At 52.1% G+C, this 14,437-nt stretch overlaps 1 protein-coding gene across 1 annotated transcript; it reads left to right on the forward strand.

Annotated features, from left to right (window-relative positions):
- Window positions 1-369: 369 nt before the first annotated feature.
- Window positions 370-8,308, forward strand: EAH_00026140 (hypothetical protein, conserved; the record flags this gene model as incomplete). Its single annotated transcript, XM_013396558.1, has 9 exons — window positions 370-5,590; window positions 5,767-5,884; window positions 6,124-6,234; window positions 6,496-6,568; window positions 6,803-6,909; window positions 7,128-7,181; window positions 7,424-7,517; window positions 7,741-7,875; window positions 8,276-8,308. 9 exons carry the CDS (start codon window positions 370-372, stop codon window positions 8,306-8,308), a joined length of 5,946 nt encoding a protein of 1,981 aa, XP_013252012.1.
- Window positions 8,309-14,437: the final 6,129 nt, after the last annotated feature.

Consider the following 14,437-nt stretch of genomic DNA (forward strand, 5'->3'; position numbering starts at 1 on the left):
GCTCGAACCTGCATATTTTCCCTTTTTCTTTTCTTTTTTTTTGTTTTTATTTATTTTTAAACTCCTCCACAACCTGCAGACACACCAGGGGAACGGGGGCCCCAGGACCGCACGATGTGCTGCAGCAAGGAGCAGCAGCACACCAGCAGCAGCAGCAACAGCAGCAGCATCTGCAGCAATCTGAGGGCCCCTGCTGTATTTTCAGAGGCTTTTTAAACCCCTTCTTCTACCTGTAGTAGTGCTGGGGGCCCCCGGGGGCCCCTGCTTGCCTAGGGGCCTCTGGGGGCCCCATGTGCAGCTCTTCCTACGGGCTGTGTATCTCTTCTTCTGAGGCCCTAAACCCTAAACCCTAAACCCTTTTTTAAACAAATGAGGGCCCCGCAGGCTCCTCGAGCTCTGCCATTGGTGGGGAGCCTCTCGGGGCCCCCCTCCGGAGGCCTGAGTTCTACTATAGGGGGCCCCTTGGGGGGCCCCCTAGGGGCCCTTGCAGGGGCCCCTCCCCCCCTTAACCGCACTGTTGGAAGACTGGGTACTGGCTCGTGGATGAAGTTCGCGCTGCAGCGAACTTCAGCGCTGTTGGCTGAGGAGAAGGAGCGCCCCGGCAAGCAGCAGCAGCAGCAGCGGCAGCAGCAGCAGCAGCAGGAGACCCACAAGGATTCTGCTGAGGCTGGCAGTGATTCTCCTGCAGCAGCAGCAGCTGCAGCTGGAGGCGAAAATGAAGTGGAGCAACAAGCAAGCGACCTGCTGGGCCGTGGGCAGCAGCAACCTTCGGCACCGCAGGAACAGCAGCAGCAGCAGCAGGAGCAGGAGCAGCAGCAACAGCAGCAGCAGCAGCAGCAGCAGCAGCAGGAGCAGCAGCAGAGCAAGACAAAGTCTAGGCGCAGCAAGAGGGCCCCCTCCGGGTCTGAGGGTAGCGGCCCCCGCGATCCGCCAGCAGCAAAACGACAGAGAGCAGCAGCAGCTGCTGCTGAGGGCTCAGCCAAGGGGGCCTCAGCAGCAGCTGCTCTCCCCTTAACTGTCTCCTCTAATAAGGTTGAAGAAGAAGGAAGCAGAAAAAATATTAAAGAGACAGAAGAGGGCCCATTAAAAACCAAGAAGAAGACGCATAAACACAAAAAGGCAGCAGTAGCAGCAGCAGCAGCAGTAGGAGCAGCAGCAGAAGCAGCAGCAGAAGAAGAAATAGATGCAGCACGAGACATTGATGCAGCAGCAGCAGCTGTAGATGCTGCCATCCCCTCTGAACAAGACCAAGACCATGACCTGCAGCAGCAGCAGCAGCAGCAGGAACAGGAAGAGGAGCAGCAGCAACAGCAGCAGGAGAGACAGGGGGCCTCTTCTGCGGCTGGGGGCCCCTCAGACCCTTCTGAAGATGCTGCCAGCGCACAGTCAGAAGCAGAGAAGGAAGCAGCAGAGGATCGGGGGGCCCCCTTAGCAAAGCAGGGGGCCCCCTCACCACCTCCTCCAAGGCACAAGGGGCACAAGCAGCAGCAGCAGCAGCAGCAGCAGCAGCAGCAGCAAAGAGAGCGCACAAAGGAAACTCAGTGCAGACGCCCTTCAAAGGAGACAGCAGAAAGCTTCTCCTTTGTCGTGGGCCTTATTGGGGGCCTAGCCGTTCCTGCGTCTGCTGCTGCTCCAGCTGCTGCTGCTGCTGCTCCGCCCCGCGACAAGCAGCAGCAGCAGCAGCAGGCAAAGCAGCAGGAAGAGCAGCAGCAGGAGAGACGTCGAAAACACCACAAGGCCCGCAGCAGACGGATGACTGAGTTTGCTGCTGCTGCTGCAGCAGCAGAAGAGGGGCCCCCCCACCCAATCCAGGAGGGAGCCCCTGGAAGCCGCAGCAGCCCCCTAAGCGACTGCAGCCGCAGCAGCACTAAGCACTCTCACCACCGCCAGCAGCAGCAGCAGCAGCAGCAGCAAGAGGAGGGTACAGAGGCGGAGAAGGTTAGCAGCAGACGCAAAGAGCGCCGCCGTCATCACCGCTCAGCAGAAGTTAGGGGGCCCCCAGGGGCCCCCTCATTATATGAAGGGGGCCCCTGCGAAGATCCAATGGGGGCCCCCGGGGCCCCTGAAGACAAAGAGGGTTTGATAGAAAGGTATGAAAAGATAGTAAAGACTGCAGGGCCCCCTTGCGCTTCTGTTGGTGTGCAGGTAGGGGCCCCTGCTCCCCTATGCTTCTCTTCTGTGTGGGGTTTGGATTTAGCTGCAGCATCACTGGCGCTGCAGCAGCGCGAGCAGCAGCAACTCAGGTGTCTCCTACAAGACGCAGAAGGGGCCCCCTCTGCTGCCTCTAATGAGCCGCACCAGGGGGCCCCCGCAACACTGTCGCCCTGTGCAGCAGACGCGGGGGGCCCCCCTCCTATGCAGCAGTCCTACCCCGTTCCTGCTGCTGCTGCTGCTGCTGCTGCTGCTGCTGCTGCATGGGCAGGAGAAGCAGCATATATGAAGCCTCTTTATGCCGAGAGTTATTCTTCAGAGGAAGAGGCATCTGGGGTTGAGGGTTCAGTTAGTAGGGGGCCCCCTAAACAAATGCAGGGGGGCCCCCTATTAAAACCTCGCCGCTTTCTATCGTTTGGTAGCAGCGCCCGCTGCAGCCTCTTCGCTTCCCCTGCAGCAGCAGCAGCAACACCAGCTGCAGCAACACCAGCAGCACCAGCAGCAGCAGCTGCTGCTGCTCCTGAATCTGCAACGGCGTCAGCGCTTGTTCAATGGGGGGACCCTACAGGTAGCGCTCTAGGGGGCCCCCAGGGGGGCCCCATTGGGGGCCCCTCCAGCGAAGCAGCGCGGCTGCTGCGGGCGTTGCAGAGGGTTCGGCGACGGCTGCTGCTGCAGGGGCAAAGTGCTGTGCTGCGCAGCGACAGCAGCAGCAGCAGCGAGGAAGAAGGCAGCAGCAGAGACTCCTCACCCCCCCGAAGTCCTGCTGCTGCTGCTGTTGATGCTCCTGCTGCAGCTGCTGCAGCGGGGTGCGAGGGTGCAGCTCCTGCTGCTCTGGCTACGGGCGAAGCAGCAGCAACACCAGCAGCACCACTTGCAGCAGCAACTGCTGCTGCTGCTGCTGCTGCATCCCCTTCCCTTTCGCCTCCACGTAACGAGGGCCTACAAACTGTGCAGACGCATCTGCTGCTGAAGGGCCCTCAAGAACCGGAAGCAGCAGCAGCAACTGCAACAGCAGCAGCAGCACCAGCAGAAACTGCAACAGCAGCAGCAGCAGCGGCAACAGTAGCAACCACAACAGCAGCAACAACAGCAGCAGCAGTAGCAGCAGCAGCAACGGGGAATGCAGCAGCAGCTGCTGCTGCTCACCTCCGCCGCCGCCAGCCCCGCAGCAGCGCACCCCCAGCTTTGTGTCTGTTTGGGGGGCCCCCGGGGGCCCCCTGGGACATCTTTAGCAGCAGCGACTCGGAGGGCCCGCCCACAGAGAAACCCTCAGTTGCAGCAAGCAGCAGCAGCAGCAGCAGCAGCAGCGGCAGCGGCAGCAGCAGTAGCAGCAGTGCCAGCAACAGTAATAACGCCAGCAGCAGCAGCAGCAGCAGCACTGGCAGCAGTCCCAGTAGCAGCAGCAGGAGAGCAGCAGAGGGCAACAAATCTACGCATGCAAATCCTTTAAGGGCCCCCGAGACACCACCCAGACCGGGGGCCCCCATGGGGCCTCAGGGGGCCCCCTCTGCGTTGTCAGGAGGCCCGCATACTCCACTCAGCAAAGGCACGCGCAGCCCAACTGCAGCAGCAGCAGCAGCAGCAGCTGCTGCTGCTGCTGCTGCAGAGGCAGCAGCCGATGCGCCGACTCCGCTGCTGCTCGAAGCGCCAAGCATCACCGCTGGGTGGGGCCCCACAGAATGGAAGCAGCAGCAGCTGCAAGGAGGGAGGCAGCAGCAGCAGCAGCAGCAGGGGGAAGTGCAGCAGTTGCAGCAGCAGCAGCAACAGCAACAGCAGCAGCAGCAAAGGAAAATACAGGAAGAGGAGCAGCAACAGCATCAAGAGCTGCTTCAAGAGGAGCAGCAGGAGCAGCAGCAGCAGTTGGAGGAGCCGCAGCAGGAGGAGGGGCAGCAGCCAGAGGCACTGCAGCAGGAGGAGGAGGAGCAGCAGCTGCAGCCGAGTGAGCTTGAAGCAGCGCAAACTCAGCTGCTGCTGCAGCACGAAGTACTCCAGCAGCAGGAGCAGGAGCAGCAGCAACAGCCTGACCTGCAGCAGAAGCAGCAGCAGCAGCAGCCAGAGGTGCAAGAGGAGGAGCCGCAGCAGCAGCAGCAGCAGCAGCAGCAGCAAGAATCCCAGTTTGCGGATTGCTGGGGGCCGCTTGAGGGCCCCCGGGGTTTGCTTGCTGCTGATCAGAGAAGAGACAGCGAAGCAAAGAGACAGCAAGAAGGGGTGTCTCCTTATCCTGCTCTGCCGTCTCCTAATAAACAATGGGGCCTCCTTCAGCAGGGGGGCCCCCTCCTTGCTTCCCCCCTCTCCGGGCCCTTGGGGGGGCCCCCCAACGACAGGGTACAGCAAGGGGGGCCCCCTGAGCCTACAGGGTCTCCTCTTCAAAGAATGCATTTAGACGAAGAAGAGAAGAATGCAGTAGGGGGGCCCCTGGGTACCGAGGGGCCCCCATCACCAACTGAGGGTACAGAGGAACCCCTAGCGCAAGAAGAGGGTACAGGGGGGCCCCCGTCGGGGCCCCCAGAGGAAGCAGAGGGTACTGAGGTGTCTCTGGGAGAAGCCGAGGGTACAGAGGGGCCCCCAGATCAAGCAGAAGATCAAGAGGGGCCCCCAGATCAAGCACAGGACCAAGAGGGGCCCCCAGCACAATCAGAGAACATTGAAGGGGCCCCAGAGCAAGCAGAGGGCATAGAGGGGCCCTTAGAGCAATCAGAGGGTGCAGAGGGGGCCCCATTAGAGAGTGAGGGTACAGAGGGGCCCCCAGCGCAAGAAGAGGGTACAGAGGGGCCCCCAGCTCAAGAAGAGGGTACAGAGGGGCCCCCAGCGCAAGAAGAGGGTACAGAGGGGCCCCCATCGACAGAGGGGCCCCCATTAGAGAGTGAGGGTACAGAGGGGCCTTGTAGTGCGAAGGGGGGCCCCTCTGATGAGACAGAGAGAATTGTTGTTTGGGGAGTACAGGAGATTGAAGGGGAGGAAATAGTTTTATCTGAAGACGGTACAGCTGAGGGGCCCCTCGGGGGGCCCCCTGTTCGAGCTGAGTGTACCGGCTCGCCTACTGTTGTCTCCTTATGTGACTCCGAAGGAGAGACAGCAAGCAGAGACACTTCCCCGCGACTCCAGCAGCAGCAGCAGCAGAAGCAGCAGCAGCAGCTACAGCATCCCCAGGGAACAGCAGCAACAGCAGCAGCGGAAACGGACGAAAACCTCCCGCTGCAGCAGCAGCAGCAGCAGCAGCAGCAGCAGATGCCTTGGGGAGAGGGAGCGCTGAAGAGCGACAGCCTGTCTCCTATATCGAGCCCCAAGGTAGCAGCAGCAGCAGCAGCAGGTGCAGCAGCAGCAGCAGCAGCAAGTAGTCCCTCAGCCTTCTGGTTTAGGAGTTTGGGGGCGGTGGGGTTGGAGGCGCATGCAGCAGCAGCAGAGCCTCGGGTCTCTCGCTGCGGTGTCCTCACAGCAGGTGAGTCTCTGTCTCTTTTAAAACATAAACCCCTATCTTGTTTAAATTATATTTCCTATTAACGCAGCACAAACAAAACCCTATACCTACACCTTCCTGACTGCTGTCTCCTCTCTGCTGCTGCTGCTGCTGCTGCTGCCGCTGCTGCTGCTGTCTCTTCATTCTCTGTGCTGCAGAAGATGTGGCTTTAGCACATCAGCTAATGGGGGCCCCTCCAGGGGAGGGGGCCCCCGAGGAGGGGGGCCCCCCTGAGGGGGCCCCTGTCATAACTCGCTACGGCATTTGTTTGACTAGGTAAGTGCAGCAGCATGTTGCTGTATTATTAGTAGCAGCAGCAGCAGGCTTTGTGCTATTGGGGGCCCTCTTGTGGGGCCCCTCCTGCAGCAGCAGCAGCAGCAGCAGGAGCAGCAGTAGCAGCGCCGGCAGAGGCAGGAGCAGCAGCAGCAGCAGAAGCAGCAGGAGGAGGAGGAGGAGCACTAGCAGCAGCAGCAGCAGCGGTTGGGGTGTATGCGCAGCTTGGGTTTGTGCTGCAGACAGTCGCTGCGCAGCATTGGTAGTGGGGGCCTTTTTGATGATGAAGTTATTAACATGTATTTTGCTCTCCTTCAAGAAAGAAATAATCGGGCATTAAAATGCAAAGAAAGGTAGGGAGATAATGTCGAGGGTTTAGGGTTTAGGGTTTAGGGTTTGGTGTTTGATAACGCCCAGGGTTTAGGGTCTAGGGTTTAGGGTTTAGGGTTTGGTGTTATTTAGAGTTTCGTGTTCCGGGTTTTAGGTTTAGGGGTTGGAGTGTTTCAGGGTAGGGTCTAGTGTTTGGCGTTTAGGGTTTAGGGTTTAGGGTTTAGGGTTTAGGGTTTAGGGTTTCGGATTTAGGGTTTAGGGTTTATGGGTTGCCTGTGGCGTAGGGTTCCTCGGTGTCTGCTGCTGCCGTCACACTTTTACAGCTCTCTTTCTTCAAATGGCTTCGCTGCAGTAAGGGTAAGGATTCAAGGCGAGGGTTTAGAGTTTAGGGTTTAGGGTTTAGGGTTTAGGGATTGGGGTACATGGGTTAAGGGTTTAGGGTTTAGGGTTTAGGGTTTAGTGTCCAATTAGGCGCCTGCAGCCTGTTTGCGTCTTCTCTGTATTCCCGGGCCATCGTCACCTACAGCAAAGCTCAGGGTATAGGGTTTAGGGTTTAGGGTTTAGGGTTTAGGGTTTAGGGTTTGTGTGCAGCGGTGGACTTTGCGGGGGGCCGTGGATATATTTGGTTTTGATATTTTGCTGCTCCCCCTTCACGTAGAGAGCAGGGCCCACTGGGCTCTTGGTTGCGTCTTCATGCGGTAGGCACCGCTAGGGTTTAGGGTTTAGGGTTTAGGGTTTGGGGTTTAGGGTTTAGAGGCACCTGAAAGGACATGGGCTTAGGGTTTATCCCACTTTGCTGCCGCACGACGGGGACAGCGCAGAGCCTCTTGCCGCTGCAGCAACAGCATCAGCAAGAGCAGCAGCAGCAGCAGCAACAGCAGCAGCAGCAAGCGCTGTGCGTTGTTTTGCTGTTCAGTGAGAAGAAGGTTTTCTACTTCGACTCTCTTCGCTGTGATGAGGACGCCGTGAAGTTAGTTCTTCGCAAAGATAGGGTTTAGGGTTTAGGGTTTAGGGTTTAGATTTTAGGGTTTAGGGTTTGGGGCTTAGCTTCTGGGATTTGGGTTTAAGGGTTTAGGTTTTGCGGTGTAGGCTTTAGGATTTGGGGTTTAGGGCTTAGGGTCTATGGATAAAGGTTTAGGGTTTATGGTTTAGGGTTTGTTGTCTAGGGTTTAGGGTTTAGGGTTTAGGGTTTAGGGTTTGGGGTGTATGCAGGTTCTACAAGACGCTGCGGGAGTACTTAGCGGCGGAGCATTTAGATAAAAAACAAAAACCGCTGTCCACTGCTGACTGGCGCGGTGTCCTCCCAGTAAACCCTAAACCCTAAACCCTAAACCCTCATCCATGGCCAGTAGCTTCCTTGGATCGCCCAGCAGCTTTCTTTCTTCCGTTTGGTGGTTTAGGGTTTAGGGTTAAGGGTTTAATATTTAGGGTATAATATTTAGAGTTTAATATGTAGGGTTTAGGGTTTAGTAGGGTTTACTATATAGGGTTTAGGGTTTAGGGTTTAGGGTTTGTTGTGGGTGGTGCAGCACGGAGTGCCGCAGCAAAAGAATGAAACAGACTGCGGTGTATTTTGCTGCTCTTTTGCCGAGGCTATCGCTGATGGGCGCCCCGTCGATGGCTTGATGAATGAAGAGACAGTTCGCTGTCTCCGTCTACATATGGTAAGCCTTCCTGCTGCTGCTGCTGCTGCTGCTGTTGCTGCTGCTGCTGCGGATGATGATGATGATGATGATGGTGATGATGATGCTCTTGCTGCTGCTGCTGCTGCTGATGATGATGATGCTCTTGCTGCTGCTGCTGCTGATGATGATGATGAGAATGCTGATGCTGCTGCTGTTGCTGCTGTTACTGCTGCTGATAATAATGCTGCTGCTGGAAGTGGGGTGGTGGTTGTGCTGCTGCCGTTGCTGCTGTTGTTTGTTGTTGTTGCTGCTGCTGCTGCTAAGGATAGGCTGCAGCAACAGTGTGCGGGTGTCTCCTTTCTGGCTGTCTCCTCTGCATTTTCACGTGCTGCTGCTGCTGCTGCTGCTGCTGCTCCTTTTGTATGTTTGTCTCCTTCAGGTCCTTCAGCTTCACCGAGGTGTTGTTGATTAATTTGCTGCTAATCTTCTCCTCCTTATGACCTTCAGGGCCCCCAACTCTACCTGTGCAGCATGCGGGGGGGGCCCCCCGACAGTACCCTAGGGGCCCCCCTAACGGTACCACGGGGGCCCCCCTGACAGTACCCTAGGGGCCCCCCTGCCTCTACCCTCTGACAGAACCCTAGGGGCCCCCTGACAGTACCCTAAGGGCCCCCTTACAGTACCCTAGGGGCCCCCCTAGCGGTACCCTGGGGGCCCCCCGGGTTTTGTAGAGTAATCTCCTCAGGCAAAAAAATATAAATAATAAAATAGAGGGGCTGCAGAGAAGGGGGGAATATCTTTTTGTATAAATTGTATCTAAGAGAGACACCCCGAGATTTAATATCTTTCTCCTGTTGTTGCTTCTGTCATTATTATTTTATTTTATTTTATTGTATTCTATTTTGTTATATTTTATCTTGTTTTTTTTATTTTATTTATCTTTGAGAGACACCCCCAGAGAAACTGCGGTGTACAGACAGCGCAAAGCAGCCAATCAATAAATTGCTGCTTTCTGCATGCGCAGCATCTGCATGTACACCCCAACGCCAAACACCCCGAACACAAACAGTTCAAACAGGGGCCCCATATCCTCCTCCAGCACGGGTACCTAGGGGCCCCCTAGAGGCCTCTAAGTAGACTTCTCTTTGGAGTGGGGGCCCCCAGGGGCCCCCAGACGGGTTTGTTGGCGGACCTCTCTTGTGGGGGCCCCCCGAGGGGCCCCCAGGGGCCTCTGAGTATGGGGGCCCCCGGGGGGCCCCTAGAGGCCTCTGAGTATACCTGTATTGAAGGGACCCGACCCCTGGGGCCCCCACAGCCTGAGGCCCACCGGGGGGCCCCCAGGGGGCCCCACGTGTATATAAGCTGTGGGTTTGATGGGGGTGTTTTGAAGCTAAGAGGATTAGCGAGGGAAAGAGTATAAAGTCTCAGGTGTACAGGCAGCTGGGGGTTCTTAGAGACACACTTTGTCTGTTGTGGGGTAACAGTCTGGCTCATAAGGGCGCTGTAGCTAGCTGGAAGCTGCTGCAGCAGCCGTCAGCAGCAGCAAGAGCCGCAGCAGCCGTTGCTGCTGCTGCTGCTGCTGCATCTGTTTGTTTTTCTCGGTGAGGGCGAGGTGTGTGTTAGTAAATTTATAATAAATATCGCATATTATTTTAATAGACATTTGTTATATATTTCCTTAGCTTATTTTTTAATTTATATGTTATAGTAATATATTATTTATTATATATTATAGTAATATATTATTTATTATATTCTATTATTTGTACTGCATAACGTATGCATACACATATAAAATATATTATACGTTCATACTTATATTTTTATCTATATTCATATTCATATTTATATTTACATTTATATTTACAGATATATTATTACTATGAATATATCTATATGCGTATGTGTGCAGTTGTTATGTTTGCCTGGGGGCCCCCAGGGGCCCCTGGGGTGTTGGGGGCCCCACTTGTAAGAAATAGGGGCCCCCTCAGAGAGAAGCTTCAATCATATTATGTTATAATTCTTTATTTAATACTAAATAGAAATAAACAACAAGACAGAGAGACCCCCTAGGGGCCCCCTTCACCCTCACTTACTCGGCAGGGGCCCCCCCCCTGCCTCGTTGGGGGGCCCCCTTTAGCCTACTTGCTGCAGCAGCTAAAAAAGGGTACTGGGGGCCCCCAACTCGTCGCGATGGGGCCCCCAGGGCTCTAGGGGGCTACAGGTTTGATAAGGGGGTATATAAAGCATGAGACAATCAGCAGAGATCAAGGGGACCCTCCCCCCCAATGGGGCCCCCGAGGGGCCCTCCACAGCAAACAGAACAGCTGCGGGGGCCCCCGTATGCTGCAGATACCCTTACAGTAGGGGCCTCAGTAGGCTGTTCGTAGGAGTCTTCTTCCTGCTGCAGCTGGCAGGCTCAGTCGGTAGCCCTATAGGGGGGGCCCCCAACAAGGGGGCCCCCCTGTTGGGGGCCCCAGACAAAGGGGGGGCCCCCCATATAGGGGCTTCGTATAAAGGGGGGGGCCCCCTGCTGGAGGCCCCCTATTGGGGGGCCCCATATAAAGAGGGTTCACGTATGAGGGGCCCCTACTGCGCCTTTCAGAGCCTCTTTAGTTCTTTCCTTGAAGGGGGGGGCCCCTGTCTTCCTGCTGCTTCTGTCTCCTCGCGGCAGCTGTTAGTACCCTCTATTAGGGGCCCCCAGACTGGGGGCCCCCTGGGGCCCCCCCAAGGGAGGGGGCCCCTAGAAAGTATGCATGAGACAACAAAGGGGGCCCCCAAGGAGTGGAGGGGGCCCCACAGCTCGCTGCATGCAAAAGGACGCCCAGGGGGTGGAGGTGGTGTGGGGCCGAAGAAGAAGACAGCTCAGCAGAAGCAGCAGCAGCAGCTGATGCTGCAGAAGCAGCAGCAGAAGCAGCAGCAGCTGCAGCAGCTCGGAGGCTTTGCGAAGCATAAGAAAGCTAAAAAAGCAAAAGAAGGAGAGGGGGGGCCCCTGGGTACTGCAAAACAGACAGCAGCAGCAAAGCTTCACCGCAAAGCAGCAGCAAAAGAGGGGCCCCCAGAAGACCCCTCTCTTGCTGCAGCAGACCTAAGCCTTCGAGACCTACCCTATGATTTGGTGAGGGGTTTAGGGTTTAGGGTTTAGAGTTTATGGCTAAGGGTGTAGGGTCTATGCTTTGGGGTTTAGGGTTTAGGGTTTAGGGTTTAGGGTTTAGGGTTAGTGTTCAGGGTTTGTTGTTTAGGGTTTAGGGTTTAGGGTTTAGGGTTTGGGGTTGCTGCCCTCTATGCCTTTTATGCTCGTTATTTGTAGTTAATTGTAAATTTTTTAGGGTTTATAACAAAGCATGAACGGCCCGTTTAAAGCAAGTGTTTGTATTATTATCATTATTGTTTAATTACTAATCTTTATTATTATTGTTTAATAATTCTTTTTATTGTTAATCTTTTTTATTATTATTTTTATTATTACTCAATAATTATTTTTATTATTATTTATTACTATTATTAGCAGTAATACCATTAGTATTACTTACTAATTTTTACTACGATTTATTATTATTATTATTATTATTTAACTCTTTATATTATTCAGGTGTCTCCTGAGTTATTTGAGGTGTATAAGGCGTTCGGCCGTCTTGCAGATCCTTACCTTCCGCATGCAAGCCTCCCCCCTTCTTCTCGCATTTTCATTGAGCGTCTCTTCAAAGGGTTTACTCAGTTAGAATGCACAAACCCTCCTTCTATATAAGTGTCTCCTTTTATAATTCAAATGTCTCCTTCTGTAGTTTAAGTGTCTCCTTTTATAATTTAAGTGTCTCCTTTTATAATTTAAGTGTCTCCTTTTATAATTTAAGTGTCTCCCTTGGTATTTATATGTCTCCTTTTATAATTTAAGTGTCTCCTTTTATCATTTAAATGTCTCCTTTTGTAATTTAAGTGTCCCCTTTTATAGTTTAAGAGCCTCCCTTTATAATGCAAATGCCTCCTTTTATAATTTAAATGTCTCCTTCTGTAATTTAAGCGTCTCCCTTTATATTTTCAGTGTCTCCTTTTGTAATTTAAGTGTCTCCTTTTATAGTTTAACAGCCTCCTTTTATAATGCAAATGTCTCCTTTTATAATTTAAGTGTCTCCTTTTATACTTTAGGTGTCTCCTTTTATAGTTTAAGAGTCTCCTTTTATAATTTAAGTGTCTCCCTTATTATTATTGAATATTAGTATTATTATAGAGGAGACGAATTTAAGTGTCTCCTTTTATAATTTAAGTGTCTCCCTAGTATGTTTAGAGTGTCTCCTTTTGTTATTCAGGTGTATATACACCGTATTGTGTGTCTCCTCAGGTGTCTCTTCTTTCTTTATGTTGTTTATGCATGCAGTCGTTCAGGTGTATCTGCAGATGAATTTAAAATTCGTCTGGAGTATGAGTGGCGCTTCATTTTGCCTCTAGCAAGAGACCCTCTATCTCCCCCTCAAATTAGGGGCCCCCAGGGGGCCCCCCAGGGGGCCCCTCAGGACCCTCACGATGCTTCTTCTTCGTCTTCTTCTTCTTCTTCTTCTTCTTCTTCTTCTTCTTCTTCTTCTTCTTCTTCTTCTTCTTCTTTTCCATTTGAGGGGCTCGACGTAAAACTCTGTCAAGGTGCGGCGACGCCCTAGCTAGCTAGCTATCTAGCTAGCTAGCTAGCTGCAGCTAGCTAGAAGCTAGCTAGCTACCTCCAACTACCTGCTAGCTAGCTAGCTAACTGTAGCTAGCTGTAGCAAACTGTAGATGGCTATGGCTACGTGGACCTAGGTGTACAGGGTCGTAGCTAGCTGTAGCTAGCTGTAGCTAGCTGTAGCTAGCTGTAGATAGCTACAAGCACTTGAAGCCGCTGTAGGTGTCTTTTAAAGGCCTTAGGCCCCTCTCCCCGTGTCTCCTCCTGATGTCTCTATGACGACGCTCTCAAACCCGTGGAGCTTGCTGCTGCTACTGCTGCTGTTGCTGCTGTTGCTGCTGCTGCTGTTGCTGCTGCTGCTGCTGCTGTGCGCAGCATGGGCAGCAAAGCGAGGACTAAAGATTATAGAAGAGGAGAAGACGCAGGGAAGACGCGCGGTATGTTGTATTGAATTAATCTGTCTCCTTTTGTCGCCGTTTTCTTTTATATATGCTTCATTATCTCTGTCTCCTTTTGTGTTTATATATTATTCATCATCTCTGTCTGCTTTTTTATATTTATAATATATATTTGTATTTATTTAATCCCCTCTGTCTTCTTTTGTGTATTTATCTTTATTTACTTGCTTCTGTCTCCTTTGAGGTGTATGGGTGTCTCCTTTGAGGTGTATCGATATCTCCTTTTGCTTTTGTTTTATTTTCTTCATAAACTCTGTTTGGAGTTCTTCTCTGGGAGGAGAAGCTGCTGCTGCTGCTGCTGCTCTTTCTGTTCTTATGTCGTTAGGTCTCTTGCTGCTGCTGCTGCTGCTGCTGCTGCTGCTGATTTTGCTGCTTCTGTTTTTTTTCTGCTGCTGCTTATGCTGCTTTCGTTCTTGCTGCTGCTGCTTCTGCTTCTGGTGTTGCTGCTAATTTCGTTTTTGTTTGTGCTGCTGCTGCTGCCTTTGCTGCTTTTGCTGCTTTTGCTGCTTCTTATACCTTTCTGGTCTTGCTGTTTCTGCTGCTTCTGCTGCTTCTGCTGCTGCTGCTGCTGCTGTTGTTGTTGCTGCAGCAGCAAAGCAAGCCTATGAAACGCCTTACAGCATTCTTATGGGCTTACAGTCGGATACCCCCCCTTCACTTGGGGCCCTCTGAAGCTGCTCGCGCTTTGCTGCCTCCTGAGGGGGCCCCGACGCAGCAGCAGCAGCAGCAGCAGGTGGAGCTGCTGCAGCTGCGACGCCGAGTCTGCTCTGAGATTAATCAACAAGGAATTCATCCGGCTGTCTTGGAGACACTGTGGGAGTACTTTGCTGATGGAGACACCTGTGAGGCTGCTGCAGCTGTACATACACCTCAGCTAAACCTGTCTCCTTTTCTGTTGCTGCAAGCACAAATAATTATACTTCTACACCCTTCTGCATATTATTATTATTATTATATATTATTATTATTATTATTATTATGTACTATTGTTATTCTACATTAGTATTATTATTATTACGTATTATTATTACATATGCTGATTATTATTATATTTGTTATTATTAATTATTATTATTATTAATGTACATATCTTACTCATATATTTGCTTCTTTGTATATTAACTTTTTAACATATTTATTCTATTTATTCATTTACTTGTACTTGCATGCACAAAGTGTAAATAATAAAAATAATAAATAAGACAGAATATAACAGATATATTAAAAATAACATTATATATAAATATATTTTATCTACTTATATATTCATCATCATATTATGTATATATACATATGCACATACATATATATATGTATATATATATATATATATGTATATATATGTATATGTATTATATTAATTGATATATACTGTTATTTTCATGTCTTTGTCTTCAGTATTAACAAGAGAGCGAGCAAAGCAAAAGATAGAAGAATTAATAGGGGGGCCCCCCCCTGGGGCCCTTCGTCTATGGTTGGAGGCAGATGAAGC

Source organism: Eimeria acervulina, genomic scaffold (assembly GCF_000499425.1).
Source record: "Eimeria acervulina Houghton genomic scaffold, Eah_scaff217, whole genome shotgun sequence".
In the NCBI taxonomy this organism is placed as follows: Eukaryota; Apicomplexa; class Conoidasida; order Eucoccidiorida; family Eimeriidae; genus Eimeria; species Eimeria acervulina.